General features: G+C 43.1%; 1 protein-coding gene across 1 annotated transcript in view; it reads left to right on the forward strand.

Moving 5' to 3' along the window:
* Positions 1–2873: 2873 nt before the first annotated feature.
* Positions 2874–27537, forward strand: part of nid2a (nidogen 2a (osteonidogen)) — a 98750-nt gene continuing 74086 nt past the window's right edge. The window contains exons 1-8 of the mRNA XM_061715418.1: positions 2874–3086; positions 7023–7208; positions 7288–7404; positions 20792–20893; positions 21010–21149; positions 22124–22250; positions 22343–22651; positions 23866–23977. Coding sequence (XP_061571402.1) covers positions 2880–3086; positions 7023–7208; positions 7288–7404; positions 20792–20893; positions 21010–21149; positions 22124–22250; positions 22343–22651; positions 23866–23977 — 1300 coding nt within the window. The 5' untranslated portion in view covers positions 2874–2879. The remainder of the gene's footprint in view (positions 3087–7022; positions 7209–7287; positions 7405–20791; positions 20894–21009; positions 21150–22123; positions 22251–22342; positions 22652–23865; positions 23978–27537) is intronic.

Raw genomic sequence — 27537 nt, forward strand, 5'->3', positions numbered from 1 at the left:
GGAGGATTTTTTGTGCCAAAATTAAACAAATAAATACATCATTAATTAATTAAAATGGGAATTAAATATATCATTACTTAATTAAATGTCATTAATTAATTAAAATTAGACTTAAATATGTCATTAATTAAAATACAATTCATTAAGTAAAAAAATATATTTATTATTTCAGCATTTAATTAATTAATGACACATTTAATTAATGATTTTGTGTTGCGTGTGAATCATGAAATGTAAAACTGCATTTAATTAATTAATGACACATTTAATTAAGGATTTCGTGTTGCTGTGTGTGAATCATGAAATGTAAAACTGTCAGTTTCACTCGTCAAACATTTGACACATCATTAATGATATATTTCATTCCCATTTTAATTCATTAATGATGTATTTATTTATTTAATTTTGGCACAAAAAATCCTCCATAAGAAAGTGAGGTCATGTGACTAATGTAGATGTATTTACAGTTGCATATTCAAATTGACAGCTCAGTAAACTACACCGCACGTGCAGTAAAAAGCATGCAGTCTCAAAAATGGCCATTCCCACCTCAGCTGGGGCGTTTGCAGCTCTACAAGCCGGTTTCATCATTGCTGATGCGTGATATTCCCAGAAATCACAAGACGTGGAGCCAAGTTCCTCCGACGGGATTCTAGCGACAGCAATATCGGGAGACCATGAGAGCTGGACCCGTAATCCTTCAAGTGAAACTAAAACTGGTATTCAGAAGTATACTTTTTATTGTCATTATCCATAAAGTACAGCACAATTGCATGGAGGACCATTCAGTGCAAAGAGAGTAGTCTCATTTCTCTAATACACAAATATAAAAAAATAGAATTTGTAATAAATAGAGCAGTATAAAAATATAAATATGTATAAGAAAACGATTGTCATAGGTTATATTTTGTTATTAAAACTCTTGCAGTGCTTTAACTGGTCAAGACACTTTTTTTTAAACTTTATTTAGAACAAATAATGTACAGATCAAGGCAGGATGAAAAAGGTATAAAATTAGGAAATAATTACAGCAACAATGGTGAAGATAACAGATTCACACAAGAAACAAAAACAAACAAAAAGCAAAAGGACAGCAAGGTACAATTGTCACGTCTGGGGTAAGGTGTGGACCCAAACGCAGGAGAGCAGGAGTTCAACGAAAAAAAAGGGTTTATTTAACAAAAAACCAAACTAAAAGTGCTGCAGAGCAGGATACAAAACAAGAACATTAATGTGGCTACAACAACCTGACGAGGAAAACATGGAGGTAGAAACTGTACGGTCCGAACAGGGAACAAGGGAATGACAAGACCAGATATACTCAGGGGATAACGAGACATGACGAGACACAGGTGCAGACAATCAGGGCAGATGGGACACAGGCGGGGCAAAACAGAAACTCAAAGACTGGGGGGGAAGAGTCAAACCCTGACAACAATAACATCAAAAGAGCAAGGACTGAGTTAAGGATGAGTACAGTTTCTTGGCAACCCTATTCATATTATCAATCTTTTTCATAGATTTACTGTAAAGTAGTTGGTAAAAAAATGTAAAAATATAGTAAAGGAGGGATTTACCCAAAATAATCATCAGGTTGATAATGTTTGAATATTTAGGATCCAATTTATCCATATAATAAATAACATCAATGCAAGTAAAAACAGGAATTTCAGCAATTTTTAAAGATAACCAATTATGGATGTCAGACCAAAAGGACTTTGTAAAAGAGCAATTGAAAAAAAGATGTTCAATGGTGGTCAAGACACGTGGTTAATTGAAACTCGTTTCCACTTTGCAGTAGTTGACAGTTCCGGACACTAGATGGCGCCCGACGGTCAGCGTGTAAAGTTTCATTCATATTTCAACCAGAACTTTTTTTTTCAATCGACTTGAATATTTTTTAAGAGGTAATGACATTTTTTTTTCCATTTCAAGTTTTGTAAAGGTGCAATTATAGAAAAATCTCAGCAATGTGGATAATTACTATTATTATAATTTTAAAATAAGGCAAGGAACGCAAGGCAGGTTTATTTATATAGCACAATTCAACACAAGGTAATTCAAAGTGCTTTACGTCAATAATTAAAAGCGGCAAGACATAATTAGACAATAAATAACAAATAAAATGAAATAAAATTATGAGAAAAGAAGGTAAAATAATAAAAAGCACAAGTTGCTTTTCAGTGAAAACTAAGGGCAGTAGAGTACAGCAGGTACATCTCATTCGCGGTTTTCAGAAAGTATTTAATTTAAGAGTATGCTTAAATACCAAATAAATGAAATAAAATGATAAGAAAAGAGGTAAAATAATAAAAAGCACAAGTTCTTAAAAATAAGGGCAGTAGAGTACAGCAGGTAAGTATTTCATTTAGGAGTATGCTTCAGTAAAAAGTCATGTTTTTAGGCCTGATTTTTTAGGCCTGATTTAAAGGAGCTAAATGTAAATAAATCCATTCAAACAGAGATTTTTTTTTTAGTTGTTCATGTATGAAGAAGAACAAAAGTTAAACCGCCACACGCCTTTTGTCGGCCTTGAGAGAGATTGGGTTACATCCGGATTAAAAATGCTCTATTTGTCTTTTCTCTAATACGAGCCAGATGTTGGCGCCAGCAGCCGGGCCGGCTGTCACTCAACCCGGCCCGACCAATCAGAGCGCTGGGCCGCTGCCGAGGCCCCGCCCCCTCTAAATCGACGCAGAGCCTACGCCGTAGGGTACGCGGCGACGCGTACCGTACGGTGCGCGTCGCCGCGTAACCTACGCCGTAAGCTCTGCGTCGGTGTAACGCGGAACCATAAATCAGCCTTCTGAGTTGCAGGAGGAGAAGCGGCGACTTCTCCTCCTCCTGCCGCAGCTCGGGCTCAGTGAACCTCCGGGAGCATGGAGAGAGGGGCGATGCTGGCCGTGTCCGCGGCTCTGCTGTGGGGCTGCTGCTGCGTGGTTAAAGCCATCCACAGGACCGACCTCTTCCCCTTCGGACCTTTAAACGGGGACTCGGCTCTGGAGGAGGGCGACGATGAGACGTCCAAGGTGCTGTCCCTGCCCAGACCCCTGACCTTCTATGACACCCGCTTCTTCCAGCTCTACGTGAGTACCAACTCATCTGCTGTGCTCCAAACAAACACACACACAAACAAGCAGAGATCATATCTTAAACTTTAAGATATGTGCAGCAGAACCTTTAAGACTTAATGGTTCTGCTGCACAGGTGTGAGAGTTGTGCATCATGCAAGGGGGAACTGAGGGAGATGGGCCATTGGGTTCATCAGCTGTTCAGCAGCTTTTTTTTTCTGGTCCCTGAAAGTTCAGTTCAGTTCAATGACCAAGATGTTCCCGAATATTCAGCAGACTGCATGAAACATGAGGATGAGGAACTAAAAAAAAGTAGCTCAATTTATAAATTTAAAAAAAATTATAAATCTAAAATAATGGATAAATATAGAACACAAATATAAATTATCTTCATATTAAACTGTCTTAATTATGCAACTTTCCTCCTGCAGCTGTCCTCAAATCGTGAGTGACCACATTTATTTTCTTCTCTTCTTTGTTCATTTTCTTTGTTTTGTTCGTTTGTTTCGTTTTCTTCTTATTAGTATCTTTTGTTTCTGAAGTCTGCCTTTGTTGAAAAGGAAAGGCAAAATAAGCCATGAGGCTTCAGCCTATACCTTTTTGGTCAAAAAAAAAAAAAAAAAGGAAATGTGTACATATATATAATATATATATTTATACCTGTGTGTATACTGTACATATACAGTGTGTATATGCAAACATCTTCAAATGTAAATGACCAAAACAAAATAAACTAAACTAAAACTAAACTAAAACATCAATCCATTCATTTTCTATACCAGCTTTATCCTTTAAATCAGGGGTCTTCAACCTTTTTTAGCCCAGGCACCCCTTGGATGAGAGAAAAACAGAGCAGGGACCCCCGCTTGGAATTCTTTTTTTTTTCTAATGTGTCAAGTTTTAAGCCTGGCTTAGAATAACTTTTGAATGTGTTTTATTCTGCTTATATCACCTTATTAACCAATTCCTGACTGGGTTATTAGCTACATGTGTTTATGGTTGATGAAACTTTGGCCTCGTCAGACGTGGAAGGAGTAACGTTAGGCCGAGTTGTAACGTTACAATCTCTTTAGGCTTCGTTATTGTCACAAATTTATCCATCAGGTCCAACTAGCGTTTAATATGAAATAGCCAAGTCAATTTCACAACAAATTTTCAAATTTTTCCGCTCTAAAGTTGACATTCATCACATGACTCACGTCATGGGAATCATTTATATATCCATCCATCCATTATCTATACCTGCTTTATCCTTAACAGGGTCACGGGTGTCTGCTGGAGTCTATCCCAGCTCATTTTAGGCGAAAGGCAGGGGTTCACCCTGGACAGGTATCCAGTTCATCGCAGGGCCACATATATACACACAACCAGACACACTCACACCTACGGGCAATTTAGTATCAGTTAACCTGCTATGCATGTTTTTGGACTGAAGGAGATGGGAGACAGAGGCCGTGGGGTTCATCAGCTGTTCAGCAGTTTTTTTCCCCAGATGTTCCCAAATATTCAGCAGTCACGAAACAAGACCCCCGTTATTATTATTAACAGAGATACTGGGAGTGATTATTGCAGCCCTGCCACTCAGTAACAGTGGTTACATTTCTTTAATGGCAGTTAAAGGTGGAGGAAACAGAACCGGACCGATGAATGAAAGATCAATCCTGCTGGAGTTGACTTTTAGTTTCTGTCGTAGGTGTTTGTGAGGATGTAACTGTTTATCAGTCCCTCCCTCACGTAAGCAGCGCTGCCCTCAGCCACACGCGTGTTGGACCTGGTGCCGGTGGCCCCAGGGATTTCTCGGGGCTGGTACCAAACGATGCCCCGTGGTACCAGTGGTCCGGGAGAGGAACCATGTGACCCAGGCAGTGGAGAGGTGTCATCTGTTCCTACCAGTGATCAGTTTCTGCAGTCATGTGGACCAGTTGTTCCCAACCTTTTTTCCTTGTTTCCCCCCCTACTTGTGTTTAAGACCAGCCGGGCCCCCCAACCCGTACGTACTAGCACCAAAAGAGTAAAGTGATTCGTTACAAACCTTTAATTGAAAAAATTAACATTAATTATGTTTTTTTGATACATTTCTCTTTGGTTTACCCTATATACATATGACTTTGTTTTTCTCACCTTCATTTTGTGTCACCAATGTATAAAATACGCACAGAAAATAATTGCAAGGACATAAAAATATTTCTGAAAAATGTCTCTTTTAATATATGAGAGCAATTTTTTTTTACATTTTTCCTTTAACAACCTGTCGGAGTAGTAGTATGATTAAATGTTCAATAATGATATAATAATACGTTTTTATCCTGATAAATAACTTAGTATTTTAAAATGAGCAAAATATTTCTAAGTGGGTTTATACAGACTTGGATTACTGTAATCCATTAGGTGTGTTATTATGATTTTTTATTTATTTAACATGTGCAAATATAATTTTTACAACTGCATATCCTCAAAGCAGACAAAGTTTCGCGCCCCCCCAGAGATCTCTGGCGCCCCCCCAGGGGGGGCCCGGACCCCAGGTTGGGAGACACTGGTCTAGACTGTTTGGAATACTGGCTCTCCATCGTGATTGGTTCGGTACGTTATGTACCGGTGCAAATGAATGTGAACAGTCTGGAATCCCGTCTTTCTCCCAACATACATGCAAAGGAACAAGTATCCAGGTCTCCTGGGTAAGAGCATGGACCAGACCGGTTGACTGGACCAGTTCAGGGTCAGACCGGTTCAGGGTCCACCTGCAGCCATTAGCTCAACCTCAGCGGCAGCAGCTAGGTTTGTCAGTGCAACTCACCAGAAGCAGTTCAAAGGTTGTGATGGCGGTTATTTCTTTCAGGTGTGACGTAAACATGATGAATCTGTTAGTTTCCTCCGATAACAAACACGTAAACCTTCTCTCATGTGTCCAAAACCCTATCTGAGGTCTGCTTCCGAAAGCTCAGGTGCATGTTTAGAGCTGAAGGTACGCTGCCAGAACTACCGTCCAGGGGCCAGATTCACCAATATGTTCTTAAGAACGATCTTAAGAATTGTCTTAAGATCTAAAATTAAGAAGTTCATAAGAAAGTTCTTAAGTGAAATTCCTCAATATTTTCTTAAGAACCGTCTTAAGAACTGTCATTTCTTACGAATTTCTTATTTTTCCTACTTAAGAACTTCTTAAAATATGTCATTGCACGCACCAACAAACAACATTTATAGGTAGTTTGGTCTTAACCATCAGTCACTCACTAACATGGAGAAGGAGAAAAAGAGATGCAGGAACTTTTCAAGGTTATGGTGGATGAGATTAATGTGTGAAAAAAAATACTATTGGGGAAAATTACTAATAATTAACTACCACGCTAACAAACATGCTAACAAACAGGCTCTTTGTGTAATTAATTACAAAGTATATCCTCAAACTATGACCTACTAGTCTAAACTTGTCTAAAATGTGTTGAAAAAGGTGATATTAGATAATTACCTTTTCACAGAAGACATTTTAAGACAGGTCAAGGTTGTCTTAAAGTTAAGAAAAAAGTCAAGAACAAATTTGAGAACTTTTATTTCAAGAATACCATTTATTCCTAAGTTTTTTCTTAAGAAGAAACTTAAGGAAAAAGTTGAGAAAATACTTAAGAACTTTTTTGGAGAATATGACTTCTTCTCTTTTTTTCTTCTTAAGACTGAACTTAAGAAAAAAATGATACTTAAGAAGATTTTTTTTCTTAAGAATGTTTTGTGAATCCGGCCCCCGGATCTGGATCTTTAGAAATCTAGAGGGTTGTGAGGTCTGTGGACGAGCGGGGGTCGTCCTGTTGGCCACCACCGTTGGGGGGGTCGATGGGGAGACGTGAGCTCCTCCTCAGGTGTCCGTCCCAACGCGGTGTCCCCGTCCAGGCCCCCCCCCACCTTGGGGGGGCGTGAGCTCCTCAGGTGTCCGTCTCAACCCCGTGTCCCCCTCCCCAGGTGGCCACCAACGGCCTGCTCTCGGCCCAGGACCTGCCCATGGAGAAGCAGTACGTGGACGACGGCTTCCCCACCGACTTCCCGGCCGTGGCCCCCTTCCTGGCCGACATCGACACCAGCGGGGGCCGAGGACGCATCTACTACCGGGTGACGGAGACGCCCGGCGTCCTCACCCGGGTGGCGCAGGTCAGTCAGACTCACAGTCTTCACGAGCCTACAGGCTCTCTCGTCCATCAGCTCAATCCCTCCTCTCTCCCCCCGCCAGGAGGTTCATCGAGGGTTCCCGGATGCAAAGTTCACGCCGACGCACGCCGTGGTGGCAACGTGGGACAACGTGGCTGCGTACGACGCCCAGAGTGGGGGGGCTGCGTCTCCAGACAAGGTAAGATGGGGGGAGACCCCCCCCCTTATAAGGCAAGGCAAGTTTATTTGTGTAGCACAATTCAACACTTCAACATTAAAAGCAGCAAGACACAATTAAACAGGAAATAACAAATACAACTAGAAAATTTCAGGAAATTTTGATATGGGCATGCCCTACCACCCATTCGTCCCCTCTCGCTGCTTTGGTCTAGGGCTGTAGTGGTTGTGTTCGGGGTGGTTCTATGTCAGTTTGAGGTGTTTACGGTTGTATTGCATTCATTCCTGTGCTCCCTATAGTTATTAATGGGGTGCGCTTTTTGGTATACAGCGTCCCCACGGTAACGCTTTTGACTGAGAAAAGTAATGCCCATCGAAGCAAGATGGAGACGCATCTAACGATGTATGCCATGCATGGGTGCACGTTCCGGTTCAGGCTATGTTAACGGATAGGGTTTTTTTTTCACCGTGGTACAAAACCCCATCCGAATGAATGGGGCCATTTGGCATGGATTTTGACAAAAAATTTCCTTAAATCCCAGCTTCATGAAACTTGAATATGTTGAAGTCCACAGCGTGCCGAGTCTAGGAACCTTTGTACGATGTCTCTACGATAATCTGTTGCCTAGCAACAAGCGTCCAAAGTCAAACGGAAATAAAGAAAAAAAAGAAAGGTCAATATCGCAAAAAGTGTAATAATTGGCATAATGAGCTTGTACAGTCCGTTAGTGCCAATCGGGCCGAGTGTTTGAAAGTTTCAACGATGCCTCTACGATAAAGTTCGGCCGAGCAATAAGCGTCTGAATTTTCGCCTTTTTTTTTTGCTTTTTGGCAACTAGCATTGCCACGGTAACCCCTATTACTGAGAAAAGTAATGCCCATCGAGGCACGATGGAGACGTATCCAACGATGTATGCCATGCATGGGTGCACGTTGCGGTTCGGGCCGTATTAACGGACGAAAAAATGTGCGGAATAATAATAAGGAAGAAAAGGGAAACCTTTTCTGTATACCATTATATCGCCTTCATTTTCATGTTTTTCCTCATTTTTTCAGGCGTGTTTTATTTTTTGGGGATTTTTCTTTTCCACATCAGAGCGGGGTCATGCTCTACACCCGCTGGTGTGACGTGGGACTTTTAGCTTGTTAGCAAAATGCTAGCAACATTGCCCTTTGGGCCATTCTGGACGTTTGCAATATGGTCATGCCATTACTTGGCATGCCCATAATTAAATAAAATGATAAGAAAAGAGGTAAAATAATAAAAAGCACAAGTTGTTAAAAAGTAAGGGCAGTAGAGTACAGCAGGTAAGTATTTATATATAAGTAAACAGGCGCACAATACCATCGTGTCGCCGCCGGTGTATCCGAAGTCAAAAACAGTTTTCTAAGCTGACTTAATAAACTTGATTCTGATTCTGATTCTGATTTAATTTAAGAGTACCCGAGTTTAGGTGGTAATAGGCAGTGTGGCAGGGTGGAGGAGCAGCCACTCAGCTGATTGGGCACACCTGTGCCCAATCAACCTCTCCACCCTGCCTGGCTTCATAAAGAGCGGCTGCACACCAGCAAGAGGTCTCTGCTGAAGGTTCTGCTGGTGCACGTGTGTCTGGGTGGAAGAATAAAGGAGTTCCTGCACTAAACCCTGTGTCCTCTGTCCTGTCGGTCGACCCCAGTAGCACGAGCCCTTGCTACAGGCAGATTCAGTGATAAACTTTAGATGGCAGTTGAAGTTCAGGTCTGAGTCAATAATTACACCAAGATTTCTGGCTTGATTTGTAGCTGTCAATGACATGGAGCCAAGGTGAGTGCTGATCTTTTCCCTTTCATTTTTAGGGCCAAAAATGATCACCTCTGTCTTTTCTGCATTTAGCTGGAGAAAATTCTGGCACATCCACTCATTGATTTGGTGAATACAGTTACTCAATGAGAGTAGGGGACTGTAGTCATGTGGTGACACTGAAATATAGAGCTGTGTGTCATCGGCATAAGTATGGTAGGAAATTTTATGATGTTCCATAATCTGAGCTAGGGGTAACATATAGATGTTGAATAGAAGCGGTCCGAGAATGGACCCTTGAGGAACCCCACATTTGATCTTGGTTCTCTCAGACTCATGGTTTCCAATTGACACAAAAAAGGCCCCTATCAAAAATGATCACCTCTGTCTTTTCTGCATTTACCTGGAGAAAATTCTGGCACATCCACTCATTGATTTGATGAATACAGTTACTCAATGAGAGTAAGGGACTGTAGTCATGTGATGACACTGAAATATAGAGTTGTGTGTCATCGGCATAAGTATGGTATAATGCCCAGAGCGGGGGGGGGGGCTGCCTCTCCAAACAAGGTAAAATGGGTGAGGAAGATGACACTGTGGTGCCCCCCGCCCCGTTCTGGCTCTTGTGAGACACACAATCCCAAATTCCTGCCCCCCCTATCAGCCTGTGGGGAGGGTGTATCTGTAAACCCCACCTTCCCCACCTAATCTGCCTCTTAACCTTTCTAAGGGGTCAGAGGTCATCTTAAAATGTCATCAAAGTGCCCCCCGCCCTATCAGCTCATTACCCCCCCCCCCCCGTGTTCTCACACAGGTGGGCACTAACATGCCTTGAGCGCTCATGCGTCGAGCCGTGCTCCCCTCCTCCGTTGTTTTCCCAGCAATTACCCAGAATTGCTCCCACGGTGCCGTGTGTACTCCCATCACTGTTGTTTGTGTTTGGGAGGATGGCGGGACAACCGGAGCCCCCGTTTCTGACTGGGGAGCTGAAGAGGGGGTGCTGTTGTGAGGGGGTCAGGGGGCTGTGGGTTCCACTCAAGCCTCGTCTGTGCAGTCTGGGCTCGTTACCAGTAAAAAAAACCCAAGTAAACCTGCGCCGTTACCAGCACGTAGACCTGAGCTAAGGGGGTCTTCTAAAGTCCTGGTATACTTCAGGAGGTGTGAACTATCACTGAGGAGGAGCACGAGCTTACATCATAGCAGTTGGACAAAAGGTTTTAGGAGGAGCTGCCTCTGAGATGTCTGGCAGACACTCCGGCTACTCGGGCTGCTGCTCTGCTGGGAAACGCTGCACCAACTGGGCCGAACCAGTTCCCCGTTGTGCCATTCCCTTCCCAGAGAACCCTTTTAATCCCACGTGGCCTTTGTCATCGGTCCAAATCCACGGGTGTGGAATTGTTGTCGGACCCAGCCTCTCCGTTAGGGAGAGTTACAGGAACGTTTTAAGCCGGGCATACACTGTGCGATTATTGGCTCGTTTTGAGCCGATTTTTTCAGTTGTGCGACTATTTTTTGGATCGGGACGGATTTCGACCCAATCGTTGCTCGTGCCTCGTGCAGTGTACGTGGGGTAACGACGAGAGATTAACACCTCACGATGAGCTCCCGATCACGAATCGTGAAGTCGCAAGAAAATCAAGAGTGTTTGAAATCCTGGTCGCTCCTCGTGAAGGAATCGCACGGTTGAAGCAGCTACGACCCGATTTGCCTCATCCTTTCGCAGAGAGCATGCGCAATCTCTGATGTCACGTCAAAAACTATTATTTTTAGTTTAAGTGTTGCAAATCCACGTACGGTGCGGGTCGCCGCGTACCCTACGCCGTAGGCTCTGCGTCGGTGTAACGCGGAACCATAAATCAGCCTTTAGTGTGCGCTCTGTGCTGTTCTGAACACTTCCCTCCGCCGAGACACAACTTTTGCGGTATGCGTTCATTGTTGTGTCTAAAAATGATGCGCAGTGCCCACCCAATCAGAAACAGTACAGATATTTTTTTTATATATATAAAAAAATTAAGGATCCCATAACCTTTGATCAGGTGGGCAGGACGCACGTTTGGGTGGACACAGCCCACCCCTGCCCCAAAACTGGCCTCGAGTTCCAGTAACAGGGGTCCGACGGGAGGATTATGATCGTATAGTGTGAGCAGACGGGGCGCATCCGAGCATCGGCTCGTACAGTGTGAGACCATAAATCGTGGGCTGTGAACTTTTGAACTCCGCAATCTAGTCGTGCAGTGTGAGATGGGGCAGTCTCAAACGATTTAAAATATTGCGCAGTGTATGCCCAGCTTTAGAGTTTATCACACTTTGGGAGGGACTTCCAGTTACGCCCGTCCGACTGACGTTACTGATGAAACACACGGTGCTGGAGCAACGGGGTGGAGCTCGTGGATCTACTGAACCAGGCCTGTTGGGTTCGGTTTGATCCAAGTCCTGCACATGGCTAAACAACCCTGAACCGGGTCGTCCCCGGGCTTTAAGCCCTGAGTCGGGGCTCCGGGTCTCAGATGGAGGGGGCTCTGGTCGGCGAGGTCGGAGCTGGTCAGGCGTCGGCTGGGATTCGCCTGAGCGGGTCTCTCCGGGTTGATAGCATCTTCCTTTGAAGAGATTAGCCCGAGGTGCTGGGTGCGGTGCGCTGGGGGGGTGGGGGGCTATGTGGATGGCTAACCTGAGCTCCGTGTGTTTTATCAGAACTGGGAATCCATGACTAAGTAATAGAAGTAGAAACCGTCTGCTGCAGGTTCTTACTGGGTTACGGGCCGCACCATGTAGCTGACCCTTCGCTCCAGTAGACCTGCGGGGGGTCGCTAACCTCAGTGGTCGTCGGCAGGGCAGTTAGCTTCCAGGACGGATGTGGGGACAGTTCAGGGGCCGTCCAGTTTAATGAGATAATATTTCACATCATTGAGCATCAACGTTTGACCTGTTTCTCCACATCTCAGACATATTTCCAAACACATCTCCAGGGAGGCTGTTGTCACATCTCTAAATCAAGCTAATAGCTAATAGCTAATAGCTTGCCTTTATAGTTTTCCCATAAGTATTATTAGAAAGTAAGAGGCGTAAACTTTTGTTTGGGACCAAACTGACATGAAACCAAGCTTTTTAAGCGAGAATAGAAGATGTTTAGAGGAAAATGGAAAATAATGTTAGCCCTTGAAGCAGTGGAGCTATGACCAAATAAATAACTATTTTAAGCCTCTGGCAAGACTCAGAGATGTTATTTCACGGAGATGATAGTTTGGATTGTGTCCTTGCTGACAAAGTGACGTGATTATAACTTTGTTTGTGTTTAAAAAACAGACTTTGGCTGCCTTTCAAATCACTGATTATTTTTAGTGCTTTTGCTTTTACACTGACAAGCGGTGCATTCACGACCGTCGGAAATCTGAGCGTCCAGCTCTGAGCACTGAGCAGCAGCAGCGCTGGGACACGCTTCTGCATGTTTCTAGTGTAAAAAGAGGACGATGCTCTGCGGTGGCAACGGCGGCGCAGCTTCAACTCTCGTAAAAGGGAAAATTAATTAGAGACACGACAGGCAAACTGGGTTTATCTTCTTTGTAATTAGCCATCGGTGGGAGGTTAAATCTTGGCGGCGTCACGGCAGTAACTCAGGTGAATAGAAGCAGAGGCCATCGCTCCTTTCACTCCTTAAAGTCTGATAATAAACCTGTTTCCTTTAACATTTGTTACAAGTGACACAGAGGTCGTCCCTGGATTTATGTTCAGAACCTGCAGGACCAGCAGGGATCTTACGGCTGCGCTGGCAGAGGTCCCTGTTCCTAAACCTGCTGGGATGTAAGGCAGCAGCCGGGGATCCGCGGTGGCTGGGAGCTTCCACTTCATCAAACAAGGAAAACTGTTCATAAACCACAAAGTTGTACAATTTCCTCCAGCTTTAGAGGGGCAAGGATTCGATTAGACGGAGCTGAAGCTGCAACAGTGGAAAAGGGGGCGGGGGGCAGGGGGTGGGGCGGGGGGTTCGTATGACAACAGTCAGATCCTGGCAGGACCCCGAGCTTTGTGTGTGTGTGCCGGTTCCCACGCTGCTGGCGGTTCTGGTGCGGTTCTGCCGCCGACTGGACTGCAGCTGCTCGCTCTGCAACGCTCTGCCCGTCTGCAGCTGTGCCGCGGTTCCACCAACCCAACCACCAACAAACAAGCGCCGTGCATTAATCCGGATCTGGTTTGTCCGGAGAAACGCCGGGCGACCCGGCGTGACCTTCAGGTCCCTAGAAATGTGACGAGATTCAGATTTAGATTTTTTTTTTTTGCATTTTATTTGTAATATCATACTTATAAAAACAAAATATACAAATGAGCAGTTAGAAATCTATAGATGATAGAAATGAAAGGAAAATTACAAAGAATTTACACAGAAGAAAAATGATCGGATATATGAAAAACGATAGAGTACAATTTGATAATTAAGAAACAGACAAAAAATAAACGACTAAATAACAAATCAAATGAACAAAAACAAAAAATAATTTCAAGGAGATTACACAAGACGATAACATTTTTCAACACATCCATTACTTATGCCGGAACAGTTAAATTTACAAAACAAAAATGAAGTGGTGTTTCAGACATCCTTTAAAACCTTGTACAGAGAAGCGTTTTTTTGCTAAATGGGAATATGTATTCCATAGTTTGACACCCCTGTACCGTATTGCACATTCAACTATCATGAGGCCCAAATCGGAAGAAACTACTGTAATCTGTGTTAAAGCTCAGCTCTTTTTCTTGGGAATATAATTGATAATTAACTTTAATAGTTCCCAGTTGCTTCGCGGTTGTTCAGACCTCTTCTTTTTTTCTAATTACCATAAAACTGTTTGGTATTTCCAGACTCCAGCCCCTCGCTGTGCAGCAACCAGAACCAGCCGACGGGCGATGTTATCGGCTAATCCTTAAATTAGTCAGGGTGACCCTGAAACCAAACACTTGTTGTTCCCACAGACATCAAATGTCTGGTCAGCGTAAAGAGTGGGAGGAAGGTTAAGGGGAAAAAAAGGTGTGACACAATGGCTGTAGGGAGTGTTTGGACACGCCGTCCGCGGGTCTTTCATGGCCGTGGCCTGCAGTGGGTTTCCCTCCAGCTGTGAGCCGCTATGGAGGACGTGTCGTTGCTTGGACCTTCGGCACTAAGCTACTTTAAGCCTTGTTGGAATGTTTACAAAAAAAGTCTCATAATGACTTTTCTCTCTGAATCGGTGTGGACCTGAAAGGAGTTTTTAATCTTTATTAGAGTCGTACGAACCTAGGGGTAGGTCGCCACGGCAACGTACAGAAATAGTGGGTTAAAAAATAACCAGCTGTGATAAAAGTTTACTTTTAAACAGCAGTGGTTGGAGCGGGACTTTAGTCGGGGGTTTAATCACCTGCTAGATGTCGAGCAGCAGTGGTGACCCGGCGTTGTAGATCAGGGTGTAAACACGTCAAGGAAAGATGCACAAACAGGAAGAAGTATTTAAATGTTTTATTGTGCTATTTGCACGCTAAATCAAATAAGTCATTGCCTACGCCGATGTTTTGAGGTGATTAGGTTCCCAACGTAGGGCTGCGGGACAAAAAAACATAATAAAAAAAATATATATATAAAAAATATATTTTTAAATATAAAAAAATAAATATAAATAAATATATTTATATTATTATTTTATTATTTTATATTGTTATTTATATTTTATTATTATACATATATTTTTATATTATTTCATAATATAAAAAACATAATAACATAATCTTAACATAACTGTTAAGATTTTGACTTGAACTTAATTCCAGACACTAAAAAACAATTTAAAATAGTTATATTCACCCTTTAATTGCCTTTATTTTTGCCATTTTTATTTTTATCTTTATTTTATTTTTTATTTTTATACAGAACTGTCCCTTTTCTTTTCTTTTCTTTCTCTTCCTCAAACTACTGCACCTTCAATGTTTATTCTGTATCATAGAAATTCCACATTTGTTTTATTGTTTATTTTTACTACCAAAGAGCTAAATTACCGGAGTCAAATTCCTTGTTGGACAATGTTCGAACCTGGCCAATAAAGCTTATTCTGATTCTTTAATTGCCGCTGCTGTTTCATGTTCTGCCTGGAGACTGAGCTGTGAGTGCATCCAAACACATGCATCCTCGCGTCGGTGCTTTTTCTCCCCTAAAACATCCCTGAAAGACGCCTTTCAGAGGCATCGCAGAGGGAGCCCCGGCCTCTTCCTGCTGCGGTGAACCCGCTCATACCGACATCTCTGTCCCCCTCACCCCCTCCCGGCTCCTCCTGCCTCCACCAATGTGCAGATATAGCAGAGGAGGGAATATGAACAATAAACTGAGGTATTTGAACAAATGAGATCTCTTTTGTTTGTAGTCCAGCCTCTTATCCTCCTTCCCGAAAGACCAAAATAAATACAGTAAATAAAAAGTGGGGCCCCCTCCTCACTAATTACACAGAGTCTGGAGACTACAAAGCCCTGCTCGCCTACGAACGCGGAGATAGCTGGGAGATGTTGTTCTAAACAATTAGGACCAGACCCACATATGTGCATGTGAGATGAATATAGGTTGGGGGGACATCTGTGTTTGTGTGCCGGCCCCGGCGTGCACCCCTGTGGCTCGCGCCGTGGAGACGTCTGGTTCCATGGTGAAAGCTGGTCCGACTCACAGGAAGACAGCTGTGGAGACCCACATCTGGGCAGGGGGCTGTGAGGACAGGGTGCTGTGTGGATGTATACGGATTGCAATGCATGTGTGCAGATAATCAGGTTCTTTCTTTAAGGGAAAAAAGACGTGGGATTGCTCAAAAGTCTTCCTTTCATTCACAAAATCAGTGTTTTTTCTGGAGTGGCTTGAGTGGGATGAGGGGGCAGGACTTCCTGCTCGTACAAGTAGAAGATAAGCTGTGGTTGGAAAAGTCCCCTTGCTCATAGGTCCATATGGATGGGATGGGATGGGATGGGATGGGTGGGGGGGGGATTAAGATGCTGTCATCTCCTTCAGTGATGACACTGGAATATAGAGTTGTGTGTCATCGGCATAAGTATGATATAATGCCCAGATGCGTGGGGGGGGGGGGCTGCCTCTCCAAACAAGGTAAGATGGGTGAGGAATAGGAATGGGCGATATTTTACCGTTCACGATAAACCGTCAAAAAAATTCCACCAGAAGCAGGTCAAAGGTTGTGATGGCAGTTATTTCTTTCAGACGTGACGTAAACATGATGAATCTGTTAGTTTCTTCCAATAACAAACACGTTAACCTTCTCTCATGTGTCCAAAACCTGATCTGAGGTCTGCTTGCTAAAGTCAGGTGCATGTTTAGAGCTGAAGGTACGCTGCCAGAACTACCGTCCAGGATCTGGATCTTTAGAAATCTAGAGGGTTGTGAGTAGGAATGGGCGATATTTTACCGTTCACGATAAACCGTCAAAAAAATTCCCCACGGTAAGAATTTGTCATCTCGCGGTAAAAATGATAAATTCCCGTTAATGACGTTTTAGGAAGGAAGGAAGGAAGGAAGGAAGGAAGGAAGGAAGGAAGGAAGGAAGGAAGGAAGGAAGGAAGGAAGGAAGGAAGGAAGGAAGGAAGGAAGGAAGGAAGGAAGGAAGGAAGGAAGGAAGGAAGGAAGGAAGGAAGGAAGGAAGGAAGGAAGGAAGGAAGGAAGGAAGGAAGGAAGGAAGGAAGGAAGGAAGGAAGGAAGGAAGGAAGGAAGGAAGGAAGGAAGGAAGGAAGGAAGGAAGGAAGGAAGGAAGGAAGGAAGGAAGGAAGGAAGGAAGGAAGGAAGGAAGGAAGGAAGGAAGGGAGGGAGGGAGGGAGGGAGGGAGGGAGGGAGGGAGGGAGAATAGAAGGAAGGGAGAATAGAAGGAAGGAAGGAAGGGAGAATAGAAGGAAGGAAGGAAGGGAGAATAGAAGGAAGGAAGGAAGGGAGAATAGAAGGAAGGAAGGAAGGGAGAATAGAAGGAAGGAAGGAAGGGAGAATAGAAGGAAGGAAGGAAGGGAGAATAGAAGGAAGGAAGGAAGGGAGAATAGAAGGAAGGAAGGAAGGGAGAATAGAAGGAAGGAAGGAAGGGAGAATAGAAGGAAGGAAGGAAGGGAGAATAGAAGGAAGGAAGGAAGGGAGAAAAGAAGGAAGGAAGGAAGGGAGAAAAGAAGGAAGGAAGGAAGGAAGGGAGAAAAGAAGGAAGGAAGGAAGGAAGGGAGAAAAGAAGGAAGGGAGAAAAGAAGGAAGGAAGGAAGGGAGAAAAGAAGGAAGGAAGGAAGGGAGAAAAGATGGAAGGAAGGAAGGAAGGAAGGAAGGAAGGAAGGAAGGAAGGAAGGGAGAATAGAAGGAAGGAAGGAAGGAAGGAAGGAAGGAAGGGAGAATAGAAGGAAGGAAGGAAGGAAGGGAGAATAGAAGGAAGGAAGTAAGGAAGGAAGGGAGGAAGGAAGGAAGGAAGGAAGGAAGGAAGGAAGGAAGGAAGGAAGGAAGGAAGGAAGGAAGGGAGAATAGAAGGAAGGAAGGAAGGGATAATAGAAGGAAGGAAGGAAGGAGAATAGAAGGAAGGAAGGAAGGGATAATAGAAGGAAGGAAGGAAGGGAGAAAAGAAGGAAGGGAGAAAAGAAGGAAGGAAGGAAGGGAGAAAAGAAGGAAGGAAGGAAGGAAGGGAGAAAAGAAGGAAGGAAGGAAGGAAGGAAGGAAGGGAGAATAGAAGGAAGGAAGGAAGGAAGGAAGGAAGGAAGGAAGGAAGGAAGGAAGGAAGGAAGGAAGGAAGGAAGGAAGGAAGGAAGGAAGGAAGGAAGGAAGGAAGGAAGGAAGGAAGGAAGGAAGGAAGGAAGGAAGGATTTTGTGTAACAAACATGGAGGATCTGAGTCATTACAGTTTTGCAGTACAGGTGGACTCTTTTAATTGGTTTAGTAGTATTTAGTATCTTTTAGAGCAGTGTTTTGGGGGCTCCAAAGACTGAATGTGGTGATAGATTTATAGTTACAAAGGTGGAGTTGAATTTTTTCTATCGTCATTTTAATCGTTATCGGGATAAATGCCAGAAATTATCGTGATACATTTTTTAGTCCATACCGCCCATCCCTAGTGAGGAAGATGACACTTTGGTGCCCGTGTCATCCTTCACATGGCCACACTGGCCCGAAACCCGGTGGAGCAGGAGGAAGAGGCCACTTGGCGGGAAACGGGGGAGGTGTGAGGAGAGGTGTGAAGTTTAAACACCAGGAGTGAGTCTCTGAATAATTTGAGGGTGGATGAGGAGAGCTGACTTCCAGCACTCAGGAGGTGAGCTCATCTCTGACATTAGCAGGGCTGGACTGCTAAAAGATCACTAGCTGGACGTCATTAGGGGGGGGTAACAAATGCTGGGATCATTACATGCTTTACTCACATGAGGGTGTTTCACTTCCCTGCTCCCATTTGTCTCTGAGCCAAACCTCATTGGGTTTTCAAATCCAGGACCTTATATCACCGCGCATTAATATGCATCCTCATCAGCGTTTGGCATTGAGATGTGCACCCAGATGTGTTTTGAGTGATAGAGCTGCCCTAATCGCCACAGATTACTTTTGTAATACTGTATTTGACCCGGTCTTTGTACGTTTTGACCGTATAGAAACGTAATTCTCGTCAGTTGTGTGAAATAAGACCTGGAAACAGGCATTGTGGCATACAATTGTCAAATTGGTTTAATTCATCATACGAAATGTTACAGATTACTTTTGTAATACTGTATTTGACCTGGTCTTTGTACGTTTTGACCGTACAGAAACGACTTGTGCTTTTTATTATTTTACCTTAAGGCTGGGCGATATATCAAGATTTTAATATATATCAATATATTTTCAAACGCGATATGGTACGAGACAATATCGTTTATATTGATTTAAAAAAAAAAACTATTCTTTTTTTTTTTTTACTTTTTTTTATGATTTTGATATAGCTTATTTTGTGAAAAATTGACTTGAATGTTTTATTTGAGATTTGCACAAATGTTTTGTTATTTGCACAACTGTCAACCTCAGTGGAAAAGTCTGCCTGTTACTGTCTACATTGTATTAATTACACAGTGTATTTTAATTTAATTGTTATGCAGGAAAGGGATATTTGTTTTATTTTATTCAAGAAACATTTTTATTGTATATATGCAGGCAGTTTATTTTTATTTCATTTGTTTTATACATTTTGATATTGTAGACCTCTGTTAATAAAGGTACCTGTGTGACATTTGGCACGAGGCTTTGTATTAAAACTGACTGTTTTTTTAAGGGTTTGGCTCGGAAAAAAATGAAGCTAACAGAGATGCTATGCTATATATATAGATATAATGCTTTGGGGGAAACCCCAATTATGGCACAGAAAAAATATCGAGATACATATCGAGTATCGCCATTTAGCTAGAAAATATCGAGATATGACTTTTGGTGCATCGCCCAGCCCTATTTTACCTCTTTTCTTATCATTTTATTTCATTTGATTTGTTATTTACTGTTTAATTGTGTCATGCCGCTTTTAATGTTGATGTAAAGCACTTTGAATTACCTTGTATTGAATTGTGATATACCAATAAACTTGCCTTGCCTTCCCGCTCTGTACGCTAATGAACTCATCGTTTTTCACCTGGAAACACAAAAAGTGTTGGTATTTTCAGTCGGTGAAAGCATTAGATGTAAATAATTGAGCATGACTCAGAAAAAGAAGAAGAGCTGCCATGAACCTTTATCCATCCTTTATTCAACAGTCTCACGTGGTACCAGCGTCCCTGAATGCGTCTCAGAATGTGTTTGGACCTGGCCGCCTTGAATGCATTTTAATGCCAAGTCCGAACGGGATTCATGCAACTGATACGAATGGTTCCACTGCATGAAGGACTGGCAACAAGGGGTTATACACTACAGGACTCACTAGGCTTGAAGTTGAGATGCCTGTCTGGTCTCTGTCAAGCAGCTTCAGCTGTCAAGTGCCAGGCAGACAAATCTGGGTTGTTTTCTTCTTCTGGGATTCAACCCTCACGCCTGGATCCTTTGGTCGGGGCTGACTGCTCCATCACCAACTCCTTCTCAATAGTGTCTGGCGTGCCAGATCCTTGGTCAGAGTCTGCGATGTGGATGTCAGCCTCACAAACCACACCGTTTTCTCCTTTCAGAGGGTGTATTTATCAGCCAGGCTGAGCTTCATGAAAACCTTCCTTCCTTCATGTTGCATTTAAGGGGGCTTTCAGACCTGTGGCCCGTTTGTTCTGTTCCAATTCAGGGATTCAAGATTTCTGTAGCGGTTCAAAGCTGTTAACAAATGCCATGCGCGAACCAACTGTTCTCTCATTGGTCAGAAATGAACACGGAAGGAGTTTCCTCTTCCGTACCCCGGGAAAAACAAAGACAACATAACAGTTATGAGTGAGTTGTGTCGGTTGCTGTGTCGATTATGTTCTCACTCCAAACGAACCGCTCCAGGTCTCGAATAGAATCAGGCCGAGATCACCTCTCCTAGGCGATCTCGGCTTGCTTGTTTTGTCCCGAACCGATCTTTAGGGGGAAACGCTCCCTGTTTCGGAACAACTGCTCCAAACGGGGCAGGTGTGAAAGCACCCTTTATCTGTCCTCTCTCGGTGACATGAGGACCGTCTCTCTCTGTCTTTGAAGGTGAATACGTTCCAGGCAGTGATCGGCTACGACGAGACGGATTCCTACGTTCTCTTCCTGTACCCTGAAGGTGGTCTGAACTTCTTTGGGACGCCGCCGAAGGTAAACTGGTTGGATTGGCACATTTACCTTCGTTTGAGAGATTGTTTGATGTTAGCTGTTTTGTTGAAGGGTTTGAGAAAAGTTTCATATTTTTGTATTTTTTTGTCTTCTTCAAGGAGTCATACAATGTTGAGATTGAGCTTCCTGCTAGAGTTGGCTTCAGTCGGGGAGAAATTACGTATTTAATCTTCTCCCGGACCGAGGGACCTCACTACAGTGTTACCAGCAACGAACAGAGTGTTAGAAACCTGTACCAGTAAGTAAAAACATGAGCGTCCCAGACGGGGGACGGGGGACGGGGGACGGGGGGACGGGGGTTATGTTCACTTAGATGAAACACGTCTCAATCATTTTAAAAACTAGCAACGATGACCATAACAATCGCGACTAGGAGGTTTTCGCCAGGGCAACATCAAGTCTTTCAAACCCCAAAAAGTAGCAGCTTTCAAAGCCTCTCACTCGGGGGGAACAACATCAGTCCTTCGCCAGCGTTGCCGCGCCAACACACAGCATTTATTGATGTCTTCTGGACATCGCTCTGCCTTCGTCACTTGCTTCTCTTCTTTGACTGGTTGAATGGTTCTCCAATATCGTCCAGAGAAAGTTCCCCCCTAGACATCAAAGTTGTCCAGGGAACCAGTCTAATGGCGCTTTTCCACTAGAACCTACTCAGCCCGGCTCGCCTCCACTTGGTTTTTCCACTAGGGGTCTAACGTGCCGAGTAGATACTTTTCTGTAACTACTCTGCCGAGGTTCTAAGCGGCTGAATCGGCTGTATCCGACGTCATCACACTACAGGCCACCAATTGGTCGGGGGGTTGGAGTCAGACGTCTGAGTCAGGATGTGACATCAGAGAGAGAGCGACTCGCGGCTTCTTGTTCATTTTTTTCGAAGAACAATGGTGTTCTTTTAAATTTATATCAAATAAATGCCACAGAACAAGCAGCAGATATATCAACTCATCCATGTTCTCCGTCTTTGGCGCCTTTACTTCTTTGTTTGTGTCGAGTACGTCACAGCAGCTTCACTCTAACCCTCCTACTTCTGATCTGGGTATTGAAAACAAACGAGGGCAAGGCGAGTCGAGGCGAGTCGGGTCAGGCTGAGTAGGTACAGTACTAGTGTAAAAGCGTCATAAGTTCAGATGGCGGGCCAGGCTAATCAATGACACTGATTGTTTTATATTCATTGCATATTCTTGTCTACATCATTGGTTTCTTGCTCTTCAGGGTCGGTAATACTGGGATTCCCGGTATTTGGCTTTTCCATACTGGAAACCGTTACTCTTTCGACAACATCGTTCCTGCTTCCGTTGGTGGCCTCCTTGCTACGTCACCTCCTGGAGGACGCAACATGGTGTTTGTTTTAGTTTAACTTCAATTTGCTACAAGAAGACAGAAATAGATCCCATTTGTCCTAATCTGACTCATCCCTGCCTCTCATCCAAGGACACCACCCCTCACGCCGGGTTCAACGGTTATCCGGGAAACTCCTTCGACCCTGAGACGCAGGAAGAGGGCGGCTACACCTTAACGGGCAGGGAGCCTGAATACCAGCCGGCGCCTGGCGGCAGCGACCGGCCCAGGGATCTGGGCACGCCGCCGCCCTCAGAGGACTCTGCCCGTCAGCTGTTGTACCGCAGCGAAGATGTGCCCCTGACCTCCGAACCCAGACATGGGCCGGAACCGGCCAATCGGCTGCATGTTCTGCAGACGGTGTTGAGAGGAGGCGTTCAGCGCCAGGAACAGCAACCACAGGTAACCGCTGGAACGCTCGGCTCAAAACAGCGTAAAGGATGTTGAAGCGTTTTAATGTGAACACTTGTGTGTACTAGGCCTGTGTTGAAAAAATTGATTTTCCGATTCCAAATCGATTCTCATATTAATTCCTAGAAATTGATTCGTATGTCTAAAGATACATTTTTTTTCATCATTTACATCAACTTGGACACGAGAATAACTGGTTTTAAATATGTTTAAAGGTATAAAAACATTAAAGGTTTCAGTTATAATTGCATAAATTGTCTATATTTCATTACTTTATATACTGTCTTGGGGTTACATTTGCATAAAATGCTAAAAACCAAATTCTCAAAAATGAAAAACCGAAATAGACCGAAAATGGAAAAAACGGAATATGGGTAAAAATAAAAGCGATTTCATCCGTCTCTGTTTGCTGCCCTGGATCTGTTTGGTAATTCTGCCACGTGATGTTTCTGAAAGCAGTTATATCAGCATTCTGGGAGGTGATTGGTCCTTACAGCATCATTAGCTGCCAATACTTGCTGTTGAATCTCAATATAATACTAGTATTAATATGTTGCATAAATACAGTCATATAATTCATGCAACAGCTCAAAAAACAGTTTTAATAACACTAACCCAAATCAATATCGGAAGCGAATCGAATCAAATCTCAATAATCGTTTCTGAATCTTAAGAATCGGAATCGAATCGATTCTTGACATTTGAATCTATCCCCAGCCCTAGTGTCTATGCAGGAATATTTCAGATATAATCTCAGTTTCACTGGAATCTTCTGGGCTTTTATTTGTTTTTTTTTCCTCGTTGCAATGATTAGAAATATTGCTCAACCCGCCAGAACGATGTTGTGTAAGAGTTCATGGGCTTAGTCATGGGGACGCGATGCTCTGTGGTAATACGCTCGCATAGTTTGAAAACATCTCTCGTCACATTGGAAAAGAAAAAAAGAGAAACCCCAAGCAGAAAAGTTGTTCATGCTGTCAAGTTTATTTTATGATGATTGGAAATTGTATCTGCGTCCTGTGGCTGCGCGGGAATGCTGCTCTGGAGACAGTTTAGTCTTGTCAACACAGCGCTGCGACTTTAATGCCCCACTTAATGTACACAGTATGTGAGGCATTCCCAGGTTCTGTAGTTTATAGCATCTGTAGGGGGTGGGGGGACTTGGCAGGGAAAGCACATGCTGAATGACATGTGTGTTTCTGCAGCTTCCTCTGGAGGATTTGGATGTGTACCCCCCCATCAGAAATGAATCCCCTCATTCCCCCGGGGGCCATGTGGTCCGCGTGGATGAAGACGACGGGGATTTGGACACTGGAGGTAAGTAAGACTAAGTATACGCTGTAAGTGTGTTTGTACTTGCTGGGTAATAGCATATGAAGAGACATGACATCAGTTCGGTGTAGACTTCCCTCATGTAACACCAAATTCTTTCCACGGTGCTGAGATCAGGGCTCGGCGAGGCCCGGCCAGCTGTTGCAGGACTCCCAAGTCTTCTCTTGTCCTGTTGGAGCTCTTAATAACTGTTTGGACTTGTTTCCTGCGGAATGAATTAGGAACTAAACAGATGTTTCCCTGATTACCAAACGCAGCTTCGATGATTTGTAAAGCTATCGTGGAACATGACCTCTTCATTTGTGGACACATCCTTTTCTGTGTACATGCACGTGAACTTGATTACATTCTGCATTTACACCACATTTGGTTGCATGAGAAGAATACGCTATTTATCAAGTTTGAATGAGTGAAAAAAGTCTGTGTTTGGAGGTTGGAAGGTGCAGATGTTGCATTTTGGACCACTATGAACCAGCTGTGGTGCCGGGCTGATGCTAGCATCGGCCAAGAGTCGAGTCATTGCATCGCCTCCAGTGTTGGCTGAACCCTCTTCTATCGTACCCTGGGTTTATAAAGTGCAAGGGAGACAGATTCAGGTCAGCGTTATTCATCTAGGGCCTAATCATGACAAATGTCATCTCATGGCACTTCAACAACACAGTTCATTCAGTAGTCCAATCAATAGAGGGTATGCATTGACGTCACTTTCCCACTGGACCATGGCCCCTTACTCGCACTGAGTAAGTGGGGGAAATACACGAAGCAAAGCTTGAAGGCATACAAAAGTCTTGATGCTTGGTCCTACTTCAAGGCAGGATTTGTTGGTGAAATTAAAGTAATGAGGACACCGAACTTTATGATTTGACCGTTTTTTAGCTACCCAAAAATCCAACATTACCTGATACAAAATGGGAACCGCAAATCCACGTTTTGGTGCCTGGAATCCAGTTGTTTCTGCCAATTGCAGCGATCCATTGGTCTCTCTTAAACTTATTTTTCGGCAGTCTGTAAAACGATAACTCCGATTTCTTGCTAAATCTATGAGTACAGTGGATCGCACAACAGCTCTTTCCCATTTTAGATGTTTTCCAGTTGCTCAAACTGACAGTTTACGTTGCCACTCTTCTTTCTGCCACTCAGTGGACGTAATCCACTGTGAAGTTGCATCTGTGACTTAACGCGCATTGCCTCTATAGAGGTGGAGTGGGAGAGAGCAGGGTGAAGAGAGGAGGAGCTACGCTAATGGGGCCTGGCTAACTCTTGGAGAGCCGAGCTTCAGATTCAGACAAACTTCCCTCCAAAGCCACAAAAATGCCTGGAGGACAGGAAGTGACCCAATACATTACGGCACAGATCAGGGTTTCAGGTCCTTCCCCTCAGAACTTATGCCACCAACAGCTGGTGTTTGTGACCAACATGCAATAACAATCAATCAATGTTGCGTTTTCGATCCGCTCCGGACCAACGTTAGTGCTTCTCAACCCAGCAGCAGCAGCAACAACATTAGCATGTCCTTGGCTGACTCCGTGCGTTACTGCAGGTAACTAATTAACGCACATGCCTATCATATTAACGCCATTTGCCTCATTGTTGTCCTTTTTTTCCAAATGAAAATCGATAAGGGAATCGATTAAGAACCAAATCGTTAAGCGGAATCGAAAATGGAATTGGAATTGTAAAAATCGGATCAATTCCCATCTCTACTCCCTATATTCCTTTTCTTTAGTTTCTTCTCTTCAAGTCTGACACAAACATGGCTTAACAGTGTTTTAATTGGTCATGATACTACCCCACCTCTGGAACATTACCCTCAACATTTCTGGCTTCTCCATGTTTTTGGACTCAGTTTATGAATAGCGAGAAAGAGTTCTTACCTAAAACATCATTGTCTTCTCCAACCCCGCCAACAACACCTCATCATGCTGTCGCCAGCCAAGCCACTGCCAAACCGCGATCTGGTTTGGAGCGGCGCACCAAGGAAGGAGGGATCAGGCTCTGCTCTGTACACTGCTGGGTCTTTACTCCCATAATGCTGGGAATAAATGTGTTTGGTTGTTAGGATGCAGCAAACATTTTCAGAGGCGTCAGCGTTTCATCCGGACCCGATCCTGGCTCAAACACGTATGACTGGACGTGTCTTTGGTGAAAACCTAAATAACCTGTCAAAGTTCTGTTTGTGTTTATCTTGGTTTGGAGCTCTGTGTTCCTGAGTTCATGAGGCACCATCCTCTCAGAAAGCTTATAGAAATTCGACCAATCAGAAGAGGGTTCCTCCCTCCCATCAGACTCCACAACCAGGCCGGCTCACCGTAGCAAACGGACAGTAACAACATCCTACCTGCTTTTTTTTGCACTGTTTTTCTTTCTTTCCCGTACTGCACTACTTTTTATTTTTCATTCCAATGTATATACTGTTTATATGTAATTATATATGTTTTACTTTTTTTTACCCTTTCTCTGCATATGTGTGTTGAGTACAGTATTATGGCCATGCATGAGAAAAAATATTTGAGAGGGGAAGATTTTTTTTTTGTGCACTTTTTTTATTGTGCACTTTGAGAAAAAAGTCGAAATGTCGAGATTAATGTTGAAATAAAATTTCAAGAATAAAGTCGAAATTTCGTGAACAAAGTTGAAATTTCGAGAATAAAGTTGAAATACAATTTCGTGAATAAAGCCGAAATGTCTCCTCTGATAACTACATGTCTTTATGAGCTAAAAGAGAAAGAATTTACTATTATTATTACTGAAGCCGATTCTGAAGTACAGTTTCACCAGTTCATGTACGAGGCATTTTGTAAAGACGGACACATGCGCTGTTTGTTATAGTCTCAGAAGGTTGACTTTATTCTCAAAGTTCTACTTCAACATTAATCTCGACATTTCAACTTTTTTCTCGAAATTTCTACTTTTTTCTCGAAGTGCATAATGGAAAAAAAAATCTTCCTCCTCTAAAATATTATTTTTATTTTTCTCCTGCCCTAATATACGACGGAGTAATAGGGCCAAACTAAGACAAAAAAAGAATTGGAAATTACGAGAATAAAGTCATAATGTTGCGAGAATAAAGTCGTAATATTACGAGAATAAAGTCGTAACATTACGAGAATAAAGTTGTAATTTATGAGGATAAAGTCGTAATATTACAAGAATAAAGTGTTAATTTATGAGAACTCTAACAGGAAGAGTGTGTTAAAATGTTGAATATTGAGCATCTTGTGACGTTATATTTATATATTTATAATATATTTAATATTACGACTTTTCTCGTAATATTACAACTTTATTCTCGTAATATTACTTTATTCTCAAAATATTACGACTTTATTCTCGCAACATTATGACTTTATTCTCGTAATATTACGACTTTATTCTCATATTATTATGACTTTATTTTCGTAATTTCCTTTTTTTTTTCTTTGTTTGGCCATAATACTCCGTCGTACTAATACTCTTCCGTAGTTGAGTGTACTGCTTCTGCACAAAGTGAATTTCCCCATTGAGGGAGAAATAAAGGACAATCTTATCTTATCTTACAGTATCTT

The sequence above is a fragment of the Cololabis saira genome, chromosome 24 (genome assembly GCF_033807715.1).
Source record: "Cololabis saira isolate AMF1-May2022 chromosome 24, fColSai1.1, whole genome shotgun sequence".
Lineage (NCBI taxonomy): Eukaryota > Metazoa > Chordata > Actinopteri > Beloniformes > Belonidae > Cololabis > Cololabis saira.